At 41.5% G+C, this 19584-nt stretch overlaps 1 protein-coding gene across 1 annotated transcript; it reads left to right on the plus strand.

The window, feature by feature from the left end:
• The first annotated feature begins 496 nt into the window (after positions 1 to 496).
• Positions 497 to 19584, plus strand: LOC109508035 (immunoglobulin-like and fibronectin type III domain-containing protein 1). The gene is made up of 23 exons (XM_019857840.1): positions 497 to 683; positions 2828 to 2877; positions 8185 to 8307; positions 8386 to 8525; positions 9871 to 9970; positions 10073 to 10115; positions 10187 to 10379; positions 10450 to 10563; positions 10643 to 10805; positions 10901 to 11173; positions 11905 to 12099; positions 12675 to 12808; positions 12905 to 13046; positions 13139 to 13432; positions 13501 to 13800; positions 13891 to 14067; positions 14130 to 14258; positions 14348 to 14656; positions 17088 to 17173; positions 17251 to 17443; positions 17520 to 17816; positions 18778 to 19104; positions 19456 to 19584. The coding sequence occupies exons 2-23, from the start codon at positions 2847 to 2849 to the stop codon at positions 19467 to 19469; spliced, it is 3777 nt and encodes a 1258-aa protein (XP_019713399.1). The 5' UTR covers positions 497 to 683; positions 2828 to 2846; the 3' UTR covers positions 19470 to 19584.

The following is a 19584-nucleotide window of genomic DNA, read 5'->3' on the forward strand; positions in this document are numbered from 1 at the left end:
CATTCAGGATGAGCTTGGCCCCAGACAATATGAACCCACCCGGTCGTGCTTCACACATTTGCACCCCATGACTTGTCATCTTTTTATAACGCCGCATGACCTGCCTGACAGAAAGCGGAGGCTGTGAGGTTTTTCCTGGACACTTTTGAGTGTGATTAAATGGCTCATGTTCATGTTTATCGGCAATTAAAGTCTGAAGTAGAAAGATCGCATGACAGGGACACTGTTAGACTGCCAGCAGTAACACTTGGGATCAACGCTTTGTGGGAAGTTACAGTAGAGGGAGAATGTATCTCCTTGCCGCTCAGATGCATGAGTAACAACATGCCAAGTATCATCAATCTGTTGTCTGAATGGTAAAACTCCTGTCATCAGAGGTTTCATTTTGTCATCCTTAACGGTGTACAGTATATTGTTCATCGAATGTGGCCAACAGCAGATGAAGTCATGATTATGTTTCCAGTCCAAATGTGAGGCTATCGCTTTCATTAGGCTGCGTAAAAGGAACCAGCGCCCTTTGCAACTGCTGTAAAGTCACTTTTTAGCAACTACATTTCAACCACGTAGGGCTTTCAGCCTTTTGCTGCCCATCAAAAAGGGACACCAACGCCCTCGATGTTCGATAAAGACGGGAAAACAGACTAGGCAACGGACAGCTCAACAAATTCGACGAAACGTTGAACGTAAGTCATGTTGAAGTCTTATTCTGAATGAATTATGTTTGGACAATATTTTAAAAATTATTGCCATTCATTGTTTAACTGAATTACAGGAAAACATTGGGCTAAAGTATATTTTGAAGAATCGACATGGGATTTAAAAAAAAAAAACTTTCCTTGCTCTGACAGTTAATCCATGTTACCTTAATGCAGTCTCAGTCACCAAAAGATATTAACTGCAAATCTGATGTATTTTCTTTGAGACACTGGACACTGGAAATCCTCCAATAATAGTGTGTGTGCGTGTGTGTATACAGTATCTATAGATAGATAGATAGATAGATAGATAGATAGATAGATAGATAGATAGATAGATAGATAGATAGACAGATAGACAGATATAGATAGATAGATAGATAGATAGATAGATAATTTGTCATGGTTTATTTTAGGGAGTAGTTCACCAGACGACAGAGTAGGAGATGATCATCTTCGTGTGTGACTTATTCAAGCCTTCATTTCAAATTCCTGCTTGATTGTAAACGTTCATGTAAGACGACGATTATCAAATCTTCACTTGAGTTCAATTCCCTTAATAAATATCAAGGAGACCTAAATAAGCTTAAAGAGGATTTAGAATACCCGGTTACGTAAGACGGTTCAAAGATTAATTCATGATTGTATACATTTTTCATTAATTACTCCCTGTTATGGTCTGTTAAATTCAAATGAAGAACGCTTCGGGGCCAGTATAATGAACACAGAGCTAATTACATTCTTATCAAAACAAAAAGCAATTTGCCCTTTCTTTACTGAAATAACCACACATCCAGCACTGGCACTCAAAACAAGTTTGAAATAAATAAAATATAGGGTGGAAAGTCCAAAGCCGAACATGGCGTGACATCTAACTGTGCATGCAATGGTTTGATTACAGTAGTTCATATTTAGTCAAAGAGAAGGGAATAAAACAAATTAAAACGAATCAGTCTTTGAGGATGCCAAACCGAAAGAAACAAGAATACCAGTGGCCTTAGTCGTCGTGCTGAGATCTAGCATGACAGCGGTGTGACCTCCCAATGTCATCAGCATGTAGATTCTCTGTCATCCAGGCGATGATAATCTGTAAAATTTGAATCGAGGTAACTGGACTGGATTCCTTGTTGAACTTTTTTTTTTTTCCTTTTCACCTCATTCCGCCTATTTTTGAACTGAAAAAGAATTTGAGATTAAAGATGAGACAACTTCAACAAACAAGAGTCCAGCTTCCTCTGTTCAAACTTTGCAGATATGAACACAAAGTTTCTTTTACTTTGAAGTTATTTTTTTTTCTTTTCCTCTGAAAACTTTGCACGTCGATACTGTACCACTTCAGGGTCGTTGAGAGTTTCAATGCAAGTTATTTCCCGATACAGTGATACAGCCTCAGGTCTTGGTCCTGGATTTATCTTACTTTCTGAAAAGATTGTGTCATGAATCGTCTTTTTCTCCTGTTGGTGGTCAACAACTAAGTGTTCCAAAAGAAGTGAATCGAAAATGGTGACATAAGATTAATGTGCACTGGCATAACTGTTTAATGAAGTCAGTCAGCCCCCAAGCCTATGTTTGCTTCACTCTGCTGGAGCAGCCACTTGACTCCAAGAGATCTTGGTGAGCCGTTCAGCGGGGGTTTCACATTCCGCATTTATTGCCTCCCGTCGAGTCTGGACGTCCCCCGCTTTGCCAAGTGGATATCATAGCTTGCCACACGTGATACACAAAAGGTGGCACAACCTCCAAAAGGCCTGGTCGCACACTTTTGTGGCCCATTACTCTGTTGCTTGTGGCTTCAGAATGTTCACGTTTAGTCATGTGACGGCGATGCGAGTGTACATCTTCGTGTATAGTCAAGTATATCAAGTTCAAGTACCGGTATATCTAAAATTAGTTTTAATGTGTGTGTGTGTGTGTGTGTGTGTGTGTGTGTGTGTGTGTGTGTGTGTGTGTGTGTGTGTGTGTGTGTGTGTGTGGCTAATTGACTCGGTTTTGCGGTTCCTTTCTGATGTTTTCTTTTTTTTTACTCCCTGATATATTTTCAGTATTATCAGGAGTTATGTAACGAAAATGTTTGTGAGAAAAATATTGCAATGTTCCACACATTTGATGATTTGTTTTTCATTGTTTCACAGATAAACTGGGGCTGCGGCAATGAGTTCCCCAATCAAGGAGCCACGAAAAGGTAAGATTTTATGCCTGTAGATTGTTTTAATCGAAATGTGTAATGTTGTAAAAGCATAAAAGCACTGAACAATGCAACACTGAACACAATCCAATCAAAGAAGCTTTTTTTCTTCTATTCCGTTGACATCAAAAAATGTTGAACAACTGCACACACCACATTTATGAAGGGAATTGCCACTGCTTGTCATAGATGTGCGTGCTAAAATTGAGTTGAGAAAGTCAGCTGTCCAAATGTGTGAGCTCGGGTTTTAAAGCAATCGGGGTTTCAAAGGAGGGTTTGGCTTCCCTTCAGCATTCTGATTTTTAACAGTGGTTATAAAATTGAGTTGAAAACATCAAAACTGAGACTGTCCCAATACAGAACTTAATCCCAAAACACCCACGTTCAAAAACAGCGTTGCTACCCACCAAGTCATATTGACAACTGCGGTTCGTAATCAGTCAGGATTTCAAAGGAGCATTTATGGTTTCAAAGTCACATTTCCAGGCAGTCACAATTTTTGACAGCCGTCCAAATGTGTGACCTCGGGTTTTCAAGAAGTGAGTCTTTTAAAGGAGGGTTTGGGCTCCACACAGAGTCTTGATTTTTAACAGTGGTTAAAAAAATTGAGTAACATAATTTCAAATGTCTGAATATGGAACTTCTGGTTTTAAAATGGTACGTTTCAAAGTAGGGTCTAAAAGGTGAGATTGGCTTCCAAACAGAGTTACGAACTTCATGGGCAGCACGGTGGCGGACTGGTTAGTGCGTCCGCCTTACAGTGCAAGGGCTGGTTCACTTCCGGTCCTGGCCTTCGTGTGTGGAGTTTGCTTGTTCTCTCCATGCCTACGTGGGTTTTCTCCGGGTATTCCGGTTTCTTCCCACATTCCAAAAACATGCACGGTAAGTACGTTATTTGATCACTCCAAATTGTCCTTAAGTATGATTGTCTCTGTGTGCCCTGCGATTGGCTGGCAACCAGTTCAGGGTGTCCCCCGCCTACTGCCCGAAGTCAGCTGGGATAGGATCCAGCACATCCGCCCCCGTAAGGATTAAGCGGTTCAGATAATGGATGGATGGATAATATGATGCAAGTTAAATGAAAAACTCTCCTTTTAAAATGCACTGAGAATTTCAAATAAATATCACTGAAATTTGTATTCTGTGTATTAAAGTATTGCAAAAACATTTTTTGACTTGATTTGTGTTTTAAGGAACATTTTAAAGTTTTTAACTAACACACCAGTGCAAAAAAGAAGCCGATCAATGCACACTACAAATAAGAAAAAGTAAAGGGACTCATTTTCATCATTGTGTGTGGTGGCAGAAAAGTCAAAACAGGCACAGAAAAACACAATGAACACGAGATTTGCTGATGCCTGAATCTGAATTTGAATCTCTTTATTTTCCAGCGAAGGGAAATTGGTGTTGCAGCAGGGGGATACCGTAACAGATATCCATAACAATATCAGCAGTGAGAATAAGAACCAATTAAAAGTCTAGACAAAACATAATTAAAAAAACAAAACATCATAAGAAACACCATACGCATACACAAAATCACTTACAAACAACAACAGTCCGGAGCTCAAACCAAAAATGGAAAATTACAACCTAATAATGCACCAAGTCAAACATGCACTTTAATCATATTTAATGTCCCTATTTACGACAGGGAATTTAGACTGTTTAACCCCAACATTCTTTGGTTGTTTTTACTACTGTGCCGACATGAGAATGGAACCCAATTTTGAGCCGACAGACGTGTCGCAGACAAAAAGTGTCTCGTAGCCAATTTTGAGTTGTCTTGACGTGTTGTAGCCCGTCGAGTGTGACATACTCAATAATTGGTCGTGAGGTGTCTGGGGCGCTTCACGATCATAACGACAAAAGTCTGGCATGCCAGAATTTTTGTTTGTCTTGCCGCGTAGTGCGATATGTCCGACATCATCTTTTGATTGGTTCTTCGGCATTGACCAACAGGAAGATGGTGTCCTCCTACTTATGACGAGAGACCGGATGTGTAGCACACAATCACAATGTGGTTGTCGAGTATTTAAAAAGTGACTTGACCAAAAGAGGAAATATGAAAGTACACGTAGCATTTCAACTGATGCTATTTTGGTAACTGCAAAGAAAGTAGCTGATTAGTCAACATGGTGTCGAATTAATTCTCAAGTTCTTTTCAGAGAATAGACATTCCACATCGCCCTCTCCCCAGCATCCAGGAATGGGACCATGCTCTCTTTTTTTTTTTCTTTTTTTTTTAGCCTTTTCTGAACACTCAAAGAACGTACATACACATAATTCCTTCGTCGACATGACTCCAGTTGCTTATCCCGTCTCCCCAATGGACCCGGACCAATGGACTGAATCTTGAGAGAAGCACGGAACAATTGGGCAGGATCTGGTCGCTGATGGACTTAAAGTGTGATGTTTTGTCTGGTCCAAGACACAGAACAATATTTATCTGGTAGTCTGACAGTGGGACCGTCGTGAACAACAAAAAAGTCGTCTGATTTGCCAAGGCCATTCACGTTAGGAATTTGTCCTGTCAATATGAACAATCAACATAATATGGGGCCTCATTAAACAAAAACACACAAAAAAAAAAATCACACCCAAATTCTTTGAAGAGCACCTAAACTTCTGCTACGTTTTCTCATTCTCCAATTCTATTCTATTCTGACTTTTCCTAATGGAAGAAAATTAGGTGATATTTCCTGAAAAGTCAACCTGCGGACAGAAAAATTGACTCCAGATGCCTGCATTAGTGTCCCAGCATGACGTGGCTATCAGCTTGATACAGCCCACTAATTCTCATGGCTTCTCGAGCCCGCTGGAAGTCCAAATCAAAAGACCATCATTTGGTATGCAGAACTGAACGAGCGGCTGCCGTCCTGGCAGACTTTGGATTAGCGTGAATCAGCGCTCGAGGAACACACTTACCGCAAGTCCTGCCTGCATTTGAATGATATAAGTGCACAGCAGCAGCGAGCACACCCTGGAGAGATGATGCATTGGGTTTGATGAATATTCATCACGAATGCCCTCTGACGGAAGGCGAGCCGCTGCCAAAAAAAATGTGATGATGAAGGTGTAATCTTGCAGAAACTCTCAATGGTAATGGTAAAATAATAAGAGAACCTTGGGATGCGCGCGTTAATGTGTGACTTCAGACAGAGCAGGAGGCTCTGGTCTCTCTTTGAAGTTCACTTTGGAGCTACGTCTTCACATTGTCAAAGCAATTTCGCTCATTTTCCACTGCTGAATGGAGGAAACCTTTTTCTCCCGTCACTCTGCGTTGTCGACGAAGACACTGGATGATAATGTCATTATTAGTCTTAACACTTACCTTCTCCTGGTGACAACTGAATGTGGCAACGTCGTAAAAGTACAACAGAAAATAAGAACGTGTTCACAATTGTACTCGAACCAACGTACAAAGTAACATACATTTGGTCCAGTTAGCTAAGCGCAATAAATTACACATGTGCAAGTTAGAAATAAGTTTCCGAACTGAACCTTAAAATTTCAAGTTACTGTGGCAATACACGTTTTTGTTGTTGTTTGAGTTGCACTTTAATAGTGAGGGATTCAACTTGACAAATATTTGCAATAGATTCTGTTTCCCCCGCAAGTTTAAACACAGTATTTTGATTAATATTGTATAAGTAGAATAAGAATTTTACGATTGGCTGGCAACCAGTTCAGGGTGTACCCCACCGACTGCCTAAAGACTGCAGGGATAGCCTCCAGCATGCCCGAGACCCTCGTGAGAACAAGCACATTGGAAAATGGATGGATAAAATAAGAATTAAGCCGATAAATCCATTCATTTTAATCTACTTCATGGGGCAGCCATTCCACCGCCTTCTGCTGTCGACAGAATTTGACTTGAAAGTGCACTGCGAACGTCACCTGGCCAAACCCGAAAACAGGTAAGCCATGACATTCGCAACATGACGTCGATTTTTTTTAGACACTCGACAGCAGAGGGCAGTAGAATGTCAAAAATGGCACCCACTCACATGGATGAAAACGGGTGGATAAAAATGTTCGTAATTCTAATTCTACCAAAGCAATATTAATCAGAATACCAACTCATGTACACTGCCTATTTAACTCATTCACTCCCAAAAACATATTTATATGTCTTTTCACACTCCACATGTTCAACCCCAGATACTTTTTCAATTCAATTCAAAAATTCAAAAAAAAGGGGGGGGTCTAGAATTGGCTTGTACTGAATGAGTTTAATAATGTATAATGTTACCCCCCCCCCAAAAAAAATAAAAAAAATAAAAAATAATTTTATATATATATATATATATATATATATATATATATATATATATGTGTGTGTGTGTGTGTATGGGCGGTTATTGATGGTTTTATAGTGAGAGTTAAATCTGCTTGACATAATATCCTATGGGAAAATAGTTTTTAAATTTACAAACAAGGTCTAAGGTTACAACACACACTAAGGCTGAAACGTCAGTGCAATAAAAATTTCAACAGCCTTATTTCTCCATTCAGATGGCCAAAACTAGTATTATATGACTTTTATTAACTAAACACCATTTCACATTGACAAAGCTATTGGCAAAGTTCAGGGGCGAGTAAATGAAGCGCCTATGAAGTATGATTCCTTCCCTCAGAGCAACAGATGGTGTTTATTTCAACACCTGCTGTATGAAGCTTCTGTTGAGTCATTTTCATATAATCAAATGACTCGAATCTATCTCACACCCCCATTTAACTTAAACGCCTCTCACTCGTTTTGTGCCAACCGCAAGATGTAAGCTTCTGAGAGCTGAATGTCACTTTGTTTTCGCTGGTGTCTAAAAATATTATGACACGCACTGGCTCATGCATTGAATAGTTTGAAATAAAATGTCATCATACAAACAAACCCACCAGTTTACTTATGGAGCTCATGCATTTGGCCAGACTGAATCATATACCGTGGTGGTACTGTTCTACTCTTGTTCACAAGAACTGAAAGGAAAAGGCGCCATCTTGTGCAATAACAATATAACTGCAATCAGAAATGGTTGGATGTTGAAATTCACCATTGACGACAGACAATGCCTGAAATTGACAGGGAGTTAGGATATTTGTATTTGGTTTAACGGATTCAATGACTGCAGTGCTTTACACAATGTAATGTGTTGTTTTGATTGAACTACTGTAACAATCAATAACTTGCAGGGCCATCGGAAACCAAGGACCCTAAACTTTGGTTCATCATAAGCTTACAGTATATTACAGTGTGATGCCATGATCTACCTCCACTGCAGAGTAATTTTCTTTGTCTGTTAGTGGCGATCACAAAGAAGTCCAAGGTGCAAGGCGTCACGATCACTCAGGTCGTCCTGCGTGTTCCACTAGGAAAATCGACACCTGACTTCCACCGGAAGCCGATGGCCATGACTGTCAATGAGGGTAAAGAAACAAATGAAAACAGCAAACATAGCACTCTAAGTATTTCTAGAGGTAAGTTGGTGGCTTTTTATTCCTGAGGGAGAAGAGCTTTTTTCAAAGCAATCGCCATTGGCGAGCCAACCCCGAGTGTCACATGGAAACGAAACAAGGGTGATATAAATGACGCCGAGAAGTACAACATTAAATATAATGAAAGAAACAAAGAACACATCCTTGAGGTGAGATATGAAAGAACAGACCTTGCAACCCACATAAAATATGGCTTTGTATTCGATTACAGACAATTGTGTGCAGTACATAGTCCAGTCTCTTCCAAATGTTTTGGTTCGCTATGGTGAATGGTGAATTATACTGAATGCCTTCGGGTTTCTGATCAAAAGAGGAATGGGTGCCAAAAGTTCAGAATTCCAGCTTTTATTTCATGGTATTGACATCTACAACTCAGGATCGATCACCATTTGTGTGAAGCCATCCACTTTTGAAGTGAGCCAAAGTACTGGAATGGACATGATTAAATTAACGTAAAATATTTGGTGTCATAACCCTTACTTGCAATAACTGCATCAAGCCTGAGACCCAGTGACCTTACCAGAGTGTTATATTCTTCACTCGAAATACCTTTCCCGACCTTTACTGCAGCCTCTTTCGGTTCTTGTTTGTGCTCGTGGTTTTTCCCTTTGGGAGGTAAAATGCGGGCTCAATTGGTTTAAGAACTGGTGATTGACAAACACCTTCCAATTTACCCCCGATGAAGTCCTTTGTTATGTTGGTGGTGTGTTTTGGGTCATTGACTTGTTGCTTGATGAAACTCCCCCCATTTTAGTTTGAAAGCATTTTTGTGTAAATTGCCAGACAAAATGGTTTTGTCGACTTCAGAATTCACGCTGCTGCTACAATCAAGAGTTACATCATCAATGAAGACTTGTGAGCTCATTCCAGAAACAGCCATGAAAGTCCAAGGCATGACATATCTCCACCGAGCTTCACAGATGAGCTTCTGTATTGTGGCCTGCATTAGGTACAGAGTGGGCTGGATTAGGTAAAGAGCTAAATCACTTTGTTTTGGACCTAAGTTTTATGTACTGATGTTACCAAGATCGACCTCTACCAAAGTGATGGAAAGGCCAAAGAATGGAGAAAAAAAGGATCTGCTTTTGATCCAAAACACAAGCTCATTTGTAAAACATGGGGGTTGAATACAAGAACTGAAAGAGACTGCAGTAAAGGTCTGGAAAAAAACATTTCAACTGAAGAATGCAACAGTCTGGTGAAGTGAGTGGCTCTCAGTTAATTGAAAAATGTCCATGCCCAAGTCATGGCTTGGACGTGCAAGTGGATGGCTTCAAAGGAAAAGTGTTCTGTCCTGATTTCTAGAACACATCTAGATATAAATACCATGAAGTAGAAGCTGGAAATTTGAACTTTTGTCTCATGTTCATCTTTTGATCTGAAACCCAAACGTCTTCAGTATAAAATAAAACAAAGGAATTGACCTTGCTGTTCCAATACTTTTGGAGTGGACTGGAGCTGATAATCTACACTCATGATGCACTCTGCATGCAGATACCAAAAGCAACAGCAGACCTTGCCGACACGTACCAATGCTATGCCACCAATGAATATGGAACAGCGATGTGCTCCGTCCCCCTCAGTGTTATTCAAGGTGAGACACAGACTTGTGGTCTTGACGTTTCAGGAATTGTCAAAAGGTGGTTTTGGTACGGTTCTTTGCTCTTTTTACTTGTCAGTGGTTATCTTTCGGCAGACGAGCAAGCGCCACAGGATTTCAGAGCGATGCTCAAGAAAACGTAGGTTTGAAACACAGATTCTTTGTAAGCAGTTGACCGTGGCAAATGGTAAGCCAATTCTTTTTGTCCAGCGTCGTCATCAAGAAAAAACAATTGCCGCCACAGAAAGAGGGAGAACTCGATCCTAAACTCTTGGAAATCCTCCTCAGTGCACCAAAGAAGGACTATCAAAGAATCTGCTTGGACTTTGGGGTTACAGACTTTCGCTGGTTGCTGAAAAAGTTGAATCAGATGAAAAAGGAAAGGGAGGATGAACAGGGAAAGGTACTCCATTCTAACAATCCCTGTCAATGTCGATTTTCACCCGATTCAAAACATGTTCTTTCTTCTCCAGGTTGTTGAAAATCTCAGAAACGTGAAACAAATTGAAATTAAACCTCACAGAAGGGCAGAATTCAGCCTTGATATGACCCTACGGGATCCAAACAGCAAGATTTATTTGTACAAGGTGAGTTTTGATTGTAGCCAAATTCACAATAAATGTTGTCGTTTTCCTCCTTGATACGTGACCTCTTTTGCTTGACAAGGATGGTTCCCAAGTCCCATATAGCAGCAATGGAAAGTCAAGGTATAGCATGCAGAAACGTGGAAACACATATTGTTTCACCATCAAAGATCCCCAGCCAGAAGACGCTGGTTTGTATCAAGTTGATGTTGGAGAGATCAACGTTCTTACGAGTGACTTCCGAAGTAAGCAGTTCCCATTGTAGAGACTTCTTGGTCAAGAAAAGCTGTCAGTGCAATATTATGCATCTCCTGTGCCAACGTGTTTCCTCTCTCGACAGTGCCTGCGGTGGAGTTTGCAAGCAAGATTAATAACGTGAAGGCCTTGGAACGGAAAGAGGCCTCTTTTCAATGTGTCTTGTCAAAACCCCTCAACAGAATAACGTGGTCAACGTCAGACTCGTCACTTGAACATGGCGACAAATACGACATAAGCGTCTCTGAAGACAAACTGATCCACACATTAACAATTAAAAACTGTGATGTGGCTGATAATGGAACATATTATGCTATTGCTGGCACTGCATCATGCAATGCATCTCTTGCGGTGGAAGGTAGGACATTCCCGTTACAGAAATTAGGGATGTCCTGATCACGTTTATTTGGACCCAAATCTGTGTGGAGTCACTTCATCAGTGAACTAATCCCTGTACTTTACCTCATTTATGATGAAATGTGCCACTTTTTCCTGCTTTTCAGAAGTGCTACAATGATCGAGCAACTTATGTTAGCCTGCTAGTTCTCATTTTTACTGGCCTAAATCCTTAATATCCTTGTTGAGGATTATTATCTAACAAGTCAAGCCTTTCAACACGTTCACAGTCATTAGTAGTTATAACATTTTGCAACATTTAATCAAGCTTACCTTTTCAATAATTTTTATATTTCTGGAACCTGGAACGGAAAAGTGCCTTTGCTGCACTGAGAGTGTGTAGGGGCCCTGCAAATAGCATAATACAGTAACCCTACAGTCTGCAGCAATGTGTATTCCTTTGACTGGTGTTATTTGCATCGACAAGAAGATATTTCACAGCATCAAGTCGGCTCTGTTAAGAATAAATAAATACATAAATTTTACAATGCCTATCATTTTCAGCCAATATTGATCAATAGAAAATGACATGAACAGACGGTCCTGATTTCCAATCCCGTGATCAGATCGGGACATCTCTAATTGAAATATTGTTGATAATTAAAACTTAGCATTTTGACTTTACAATGAATTTAGCATTACCACTTAATGATAACACTCAATCCCAACATCTTTGTTTCGATTTTAATTCAGCTGATCCAAAGGCCCATAAAGGTCTTCAGCAAAAGAAATCTGAGGAGCAGGATGACCTGGCTAAAATGGCTTTGGTGCAGAAACTCCAAGTGGAGACAGAAGACACAAAGGAAAAAGATTCTAGTGGAAAGACTGATACCATCAAGGATGTTGGGTCTGATTACGGCTGTGCCTGGAAAACGGATGGGGGCCATGGTGAGTGAAAAGTCAAGAACAAAAACAACTTCCTGGGAGGTAGAAAAGATGAAAGCCAGAATGATGATGCAGGCGCAAGGTGATTACGAACAGGCCTAGCAGTGTCCGATTCAGCAAGAGGTATAGACCGGTGGTTCTTAACCTTGTTAGAGGTAACGAACCCAACCAGTTCATATTCACATTCACCGAACCCTTCATTCGTGAAAAACAAAAATATGACTTATTACAAATTCCAGACATAAAAATCACATTTATCGAAAACAGAAAAAAAGTACTGATTGGACAAGTAATGTAATGTGATCATCTGCAGCCAGCGATGGCCAAGCGGGTGTATCAAAACGAATTGACATGTTGAGTCGCATGTGTCTTAACCTCCATGGCAGAGGCTCCGTCAAACCCCTGAGACCGGTTCACCGAAACCCGAGGGTTCAATCGAAACCAGGTTAAGAATCACTGGTATCGACATTTTTCCAATGATAGTCCAATACTAAAGTCTCGTGGTTTATAGAGGAATGCACGCATACATTTCCTTGCCATTTTTCTTATTTAGCTTCTCCTGGTTCTTACTTTTACAGATCAAGGTGTTCAGGGTGTTCAGTTTGTGAGTGGGTTGTCAGATATCACAGCTACTACTGGTGGACGGGCAGAGCTGTGTTGTAAATTAAGCGCCGAGAACACTGAGGGGAGATGGTACAAAAATGAGAAACTGGTGAGCAATATCCTCTAGCAACAGTGTGGTAAATTATTAAATACCTTTGTACTGCTGCTTGTTAGTATTGAGAGAAATTCATTTTTACCTGACCAGCTCACCAATGAGGACGGGGTCAGGATTATTAAAGATGGAGCCTATCACAAATTGATAATTGATTGCTGTAAAAAAGGGGATGTGGCCGTCTACCGCTTTGAGTCAGATGGACGTAAATCAGAAGCCACATTGAATATTCAAGGTAAGAATTAAATGTACACACAACTTAATCCTTTGGGTGAAAGGGTCTTGGATCTCTAAGAACAACATTTCCCCCCCTCCCTCACCCCAAAGATCCACCAAAGGTTGACGCTCGTGCTCTCGAAAAATTCACAAAGCCAGTGATTATAAAAGCAGGGGAGACTGCTGAATGGAAGCTTCAATTCTCTGATGAAGAACCACGGAAAATTCAGTGGACCAAGGACGACGATGAGATTTTGCCTGGCCTCAATTTGAAAATTGAAAAAACAGCCACTGAGAGCAAACTGCGCCTTGCAAAATGCCAAAGGAAAGACAGTGGCGACATCAAAATAAAAGTTAAGAACAAATTTGGTACAACAGAAGCAATTTCCAAGCTTATAGTCATTGGTGAGTCAAAGGGACTGATGGTATGGTCATGTGAGTTGCTGGGAGCATAATAATGATTCCATCTACAGACAAACCCACACCACCACAAGGACCTGTGGATATTGTGGAGAGTACTGTGACATCTGTTGAGTTCAAATGGAAACCGCCAAAAGATAACGGTGGCTGTCCAGTCACTAGCTACATCATAGAAAGGCAGCAAGTTGGACGTCACAAATGGTCCAGTCTCTGGGAAACCAGTGGCAGCACTACCATTTACAAAGACTCTAATGTGGAGCCTGGAAGGAGATACTGCTATCGGATCCGGGCCAAAAACTCAGAGGGTGTTAGTGACTATTTGCAGACAGAAGCCATAGCAGCTGGAGTGTTACGTAAGTCTTTAATGTATTTGACTTGACTTTAATATGGGCCTTGGCCACGCCTCTGACCAGTTAAAACTCAAGAAAGCTTTTTTTTTACAGGTTATCCAGGAGCCCCTTCAGCACCTAAAGCGGTCAGTGTCTGTAAAGAGTGCATTAGTCTGACATGGAGTGCTCCTTGCAACACTGGAGGGTCCAAAATAGTGGGCTATAATTTAGAAAAAAGGAAGAAAGGCACTAATTACTGGAGCCTTGTAAACCAAGGAGGACCGATAAAACGTATGTAACTCATTTAATGGGCTGCAATTGGCCAATAATTAAAAGTCAACTTTTTCCCCTAGACTCCAATTATGAGGTGAAAGACCTCTTTGAGGGGGCAGCATATGAATTCAGGGTGTCAGCGATCAACCTATCAGGTCCAGGGGATCCAAGCAACCCGTGCGACACCATCATTGCAAGAGATCCCAAGCGTATGCATTTCACTCTCATGGCTAGGATGCTACTTTTTAACTGAGAATGTTGTTTAACGTTTCCTTAACTAACATTATTGTCATTGAAGAAACCCCAGGCAAAGTCACGGACCTCAGAGTAACATCCAGTGACTACACAACCTTGTCGCTGGCTTGGACTAAACCAAAGGAAGTGAAAGGGTCACAGGATGAAGCCCAAGGTTACTACGTGGAGATCAGACCCATCGAAAGCCCAGACTGGAGGCGATGCAATGCCATCCCAATTACTCCTACCACCTACACTGTGCGCGGCTTAAAGGCCATGGGTGCCTACTGGGTGAGAGTAGTTGCTACTAATTACGGAGGTGATGGAGAACCTCAAGGATTTGGCAATCACATCATTGCCATGCCCCCTCCTGGTAAGAATACATTTAATGGATTACATTGTTTTGTTTTGTTTTTTTGGTTAGAGGGTGACATTTTCTTTGGGGAGTCAATTTTGTCTTCAATCATGGAATTGGGATGGTACAGTATAACAAGTTCACGGAGCAGAGAGGAGCGGGATTATTCAGTGAGGAAAAAAAAAACCTCAGAAAGATGTGCAGCCATTTATATTGTAGCTGACAGCAAAATGACATTCAACAAAATGACATTCAGGATAGAGTCATACGTACTACAAGTCTGTCGGATATGATATATTCTGGTTCTCCTGACTTTCATGCTATATTTTGAGGGTTCTGCAATATTTATCAGCAGCTGATGGCATGATTATGAATCTTCAGTAAAGTATTTATCATTTGGGGATCTAAACCGTGGCACGGTGTTTGACTGGTTAGCATGTCCCCCGCTGCCCACACACACACACGCACACACACACACACACACACACACACACACACACACACACACACACACACACACACACACACACACACACACGCACTCACACATACACGCACAGTGCAGAAGTCATGGGTTCGATTCCAGGACTTCCTGTGTGGAGTTTACGTGTTCTCCCCGTGCCTGTGTGGGTTTTTCTCTGGTTTCCTCCCATGTTCTAAAAAACATGCAAGACAGGTTAATTGAACACTGAATTCTCTTGAAGTATGATCGTGAGTGGGAATTGCTTGTTTGTCTTTGCGTGCCCCGCGATTGACTAGCAACCAGTTCAGGGTGTACCACATCTACTGCCCTAGGTCAGCTAGGAGAGGCTCCAGCACTCCTGTAACATTCATGAGGACAAAGCAGTTTCGATAATGGATGGTTGGATGGATGGATAGATAGATGGTTAGATAGATGGATGGATAGATGGAAATCATGATCACAGACAACTCTTTGTGATCATTAAAGCCCCATTTTTTTCAAAGCGCTCTTATCCTCCCAAGCTCAGAAGTGGCATGCTACTTGTGGATAGCGTCCATGTCACGCTGTCATTCATACACCCTGAGGTCTTGCTTTCCCAGCTGCTTGCGAACGCTAGGGGCTCACCCAGGGATGGACAAATCCGGTCCTCGAGGGTCAGTATCCTTTTTTATAAGACTCTTTGCGCCAGCAAACCTGATTCAAATGATCAGGATCATTATATAGCTTCTGCAAAGCTTGCTCATGAGCTGATCATTTCAATCAGGTGTGTGGGAGCAGCGAGACATATAAAACATCCAGGATATCGTCCCTCAAGTACCTGTATTGCCCACCCCGGGCGAAACTAATTTGCTCTGCAATGGGCAACAGCTACGAGCTCCACGGTATGGACCCTCCTAAGTCACTAATCCTCACCTCCGTGGCGGGAAAGAAACTCCACTTCCAACAAGTATCACTTTCACCAAAGGCGGATGAGGGCTAGCCCAAGCAGTAACAAGAGACAACATGAGAATATGGAGAAGCTAAAGCTAATCACTAAACTAATGTGAAATGTAAAGTCGTGAAAGCCCAAAATAAGTGCTTAGTTCTACAGTACACTTTTGAAAGAAATCTGTCTCGAACCACGTAATGTTTGGGAGCAAGCTATGAATAGTGAATCCATCCATCCATCCATCCATTTTCTTATCCGCGGTGCATGCTGGAGCCGATTCCAGTTTTGTTCGGGTAGTAGGCGGGGTACACCCTGAACTGGTTTCCAGCCAATCGCAGGGCACAGATAGATGAACAACCATCCGCGCTCACACTTGACAATTGAAAGTGTTCCATTAACCTGCCACGCATCTTTTTGGAATGTGGGAGGAATACCTGGAGAAAACCCATGCAGGCACGGGGGAGAACACGCAAACTCCACACAGGAAGGCCGGAGCCGGGGTCGAACCCTGCACCTCTGCACTGTGAGGCCGACGTGCTAACCAGTCGACCACCGGGCCGCCCTGAATGGCTAATGAGTATTACAATTAATAAATCTCACCATGCACATCTTTTCCTAAAATCTTTCAACCCTGGGCAAGAGCAAAATTAAGTCAGGAGGTTGACAAACAGCAGATTCTTGGGTAACATTTTGACAGCATGACACTCGCTAGTAAAGCCCAAATTCATTTTGTTCCAGCTGCGTGTTATGTTCACACACTGATGCACACTGCTCATGTGGTTTTGTATTGAAATTGCTGGATTCAAAACAAGTGGTACTCCTGCTCTGAGGTTGAATCAATTCCAGCACCGTGGGATAGAAATTAGGTCCAAAGGATTTTGGGATTTGAAAATAAGTGGCATTACTGCCACATTTAAGATTATGAAAAAAATGACATTGTCTCAACTATAAAACACAAAGTGTTTCATGGAACAAGATTACTTAAAGTTTAGAGGGTGAAGAACAAATATATCATTTGAACTGACATGAAACTGTACTTTGATTTTTGCCCCTTAAAGTACAGCCAACGTTCAAAGATCACAACTTGAAGAGCTTTGTGGTCGTCAGATCAGGAAACGCCGTTCGCCTCAACATCCCCTTTGTGGTATTGCAAAATAACCCAGAGTCATAGGGTGGATTTCTAAGTTTATGTGCGTTTTAACAAGAATGTTTGTCCAACAGGCGTCACCCTTTCCAGAGGTCAAGTGGTTGAAGGACGGTACTTTAGTCCCCAAGCATGTAACAGTCACCAACTCTGATAAAGCTTCTCAAATGTTGATCCCTACATCTAAGCACTCCGACTCTGGAGTCTATACTGTTCTTGTCAAGAATGTCGTTGGCCAAGCGAGCTTCAACGTGGAAATCAGGGTAACAGGTAAACGCCAGCATAACTGACAAACAAACAGTTTTAATCAGAAAGCTCTTGCTTGACTACTTAATTGAAATTCCAGATGACCCCAAGCCTCCAGGTCCCGTGGAGCTTGATCAGAACGTTCCAGGAACAGTCACTTTGTCCTGGGCGCCCTCTCCAGACGAGACAAAGGACGACAGGCTGCACTATGTCGTATCCAAGTGGGACACCTTCAAACAAACTTGGAAGACGGTGGCAGAAAACCTCTTTAACAACAAGTTTACTGTTGTGGACATTGTGCCCGGGCGGGAATATCACTTCAGGGTGTTTGCTAAAAACGACATGGGCATTTCAGCGCCATCTGTGTCACCTGTGTTTGAAATCAAAAAGGAAAGAGGTAACCGCAGTTGCATATGAAATACATGTCATCCATCCATGCATCCATCCTCTGTACCACTTATCCTCATTTGAGTCGCAGCTACAATATATAATCACCATAGGTGATTATTTCTCAACATTTCTGTCACTTAGAGCTTGATGATTCATCACTCTTTTGTTGTTTTTCTTTGTTTTGTTTTTGGTTTTTAATCTTACCCCATCACATAAAATTTGAACTGAAGATATTCCTTGAAATATGAATTACAATGAGGATTGTAGGTCTTACATGGCATCCCAAACACAGTGGACGCTCCAGGTCAGAAGACACAATCCATTCTGTGAAGTCGGTTGAACACTCATTTGTTTGGATTGTGAAACAATTTATTTTCACTTTTAAGTGTACACTGTGACAGCAGTCCCAAAATATGACCTTTTCAAAGCGTAATGAAGTAGTCTGAAGAATATGTCATCATCACACAGCACAAGAAGTCATGATCAAATGTAACGGTATGCCAAAAGTCTCAACTTGGTCATTTCTTTGATTTTCAAGACATGATTCGATTCATATTTGGTACAGTAAGTTAAGTCATAAAGTCTACTATCCATTGGCCGATCTACGATATGTTTGTTTACGGTGTAGACCTTGTTGGTTTAGCGTGACTCAATTGCACTTCCTGGTCCTTACCTCGTATGCTCTTTGTTGTTCTGAATATTCTGAACAAAAAAATCTGAAGATGAATATTTCAACCATTGCAACCTATTACTAACATATAAAGTAACGTCTGATTGCCAAAGGCGACACAACTGCGGAAAGTGAAGTGTGTCGACTTTAGTAACGTGATTTTCCCAAAAGTGTCCAAATGCTAAATTGTGCAGGATCAAGAGGGCCAAAAATTTTAAGAAATTTCAGTGTAGTTTCAGGGGAGTTTCAGAGTCATGAGTATGACAACTTTTGTTGTTATTTTGTCTTTTCACAACAGAAAGGTTCAAGGTGACTGTACCACCGAGAAAATCTGTGGATTTATTATCAGCGCCGTCATTCATCACACCATTGAGGTACCACATACCTCCAGAAGGCTATGAGTGTCAGATGAGCTGCGCGGTCAAGGGTGACCCGGCGCCCAATGTGGCTTGGTACCGTGACAACGTGGACCTTTCAGTCGACAGTAACTACTACATCACCAACGTACGTGGTGTCTGCTCTCTGTTCATCCTGAGGGTGCGCCCCAATGATGGCGGCGTATACAAAGTTCATGTTGAGAACCATCTGGGGTCAGCCGAGTGCTCCAAGCTGCTGAGCGTGAGAGGTAAATTCCATATTCTCCCGTTATATCGCAATGTGAAATTTTGCACTAAATGCTGTACGTCGTATCAAACTTAACTACTAATATAATAAGAACAAACTAAGACTATGACAAGAGCGGAGAACAAGCTCCTGAGCCTCTACAGAATTGCCATTTGTACACAAGATGTGCGCAAGACAAATAATCCGACAGAAGCATGGCATCTTGGAGTTCGTTAAATACATAGCTGATTATGTTTGGCAACAGGTATGCCAGCAGGAGGGAAAGGCCGTCTTCTGACACCTGCTGGAAAAACACAAAAACGCGTTGAGGATCTTAATTAAAACAGTTTTCTTTCTGTGTGTTTGTTTACAGAGAAAACGACATGAACGCCGAAAGCCAGAGAACAGCAACAGTAGTCATGTTGTGATGTCTTCATTTACAGCTACGACAATGACTCACCATTCTTTGGCTGTGATAAACCAGTGAAGTGTAATGTTAGAA

This window comes from Hippocampus comes, unplaced genomic scaffold (assembly GCF_001891065.2).
Source record: "Hippocampus comes isolate QL1 unplaced genomic scaffold, H_comes_QL1_v1.1 scaffold17, whole genome shotgun sequence".
Classification (NCBI taxonomy): Eukaryota; Metazoa; Chordata; class Actinopteri; order Syngnathiformes; family Syngnathidae; genus Hippocampus; species Hippocampus comes.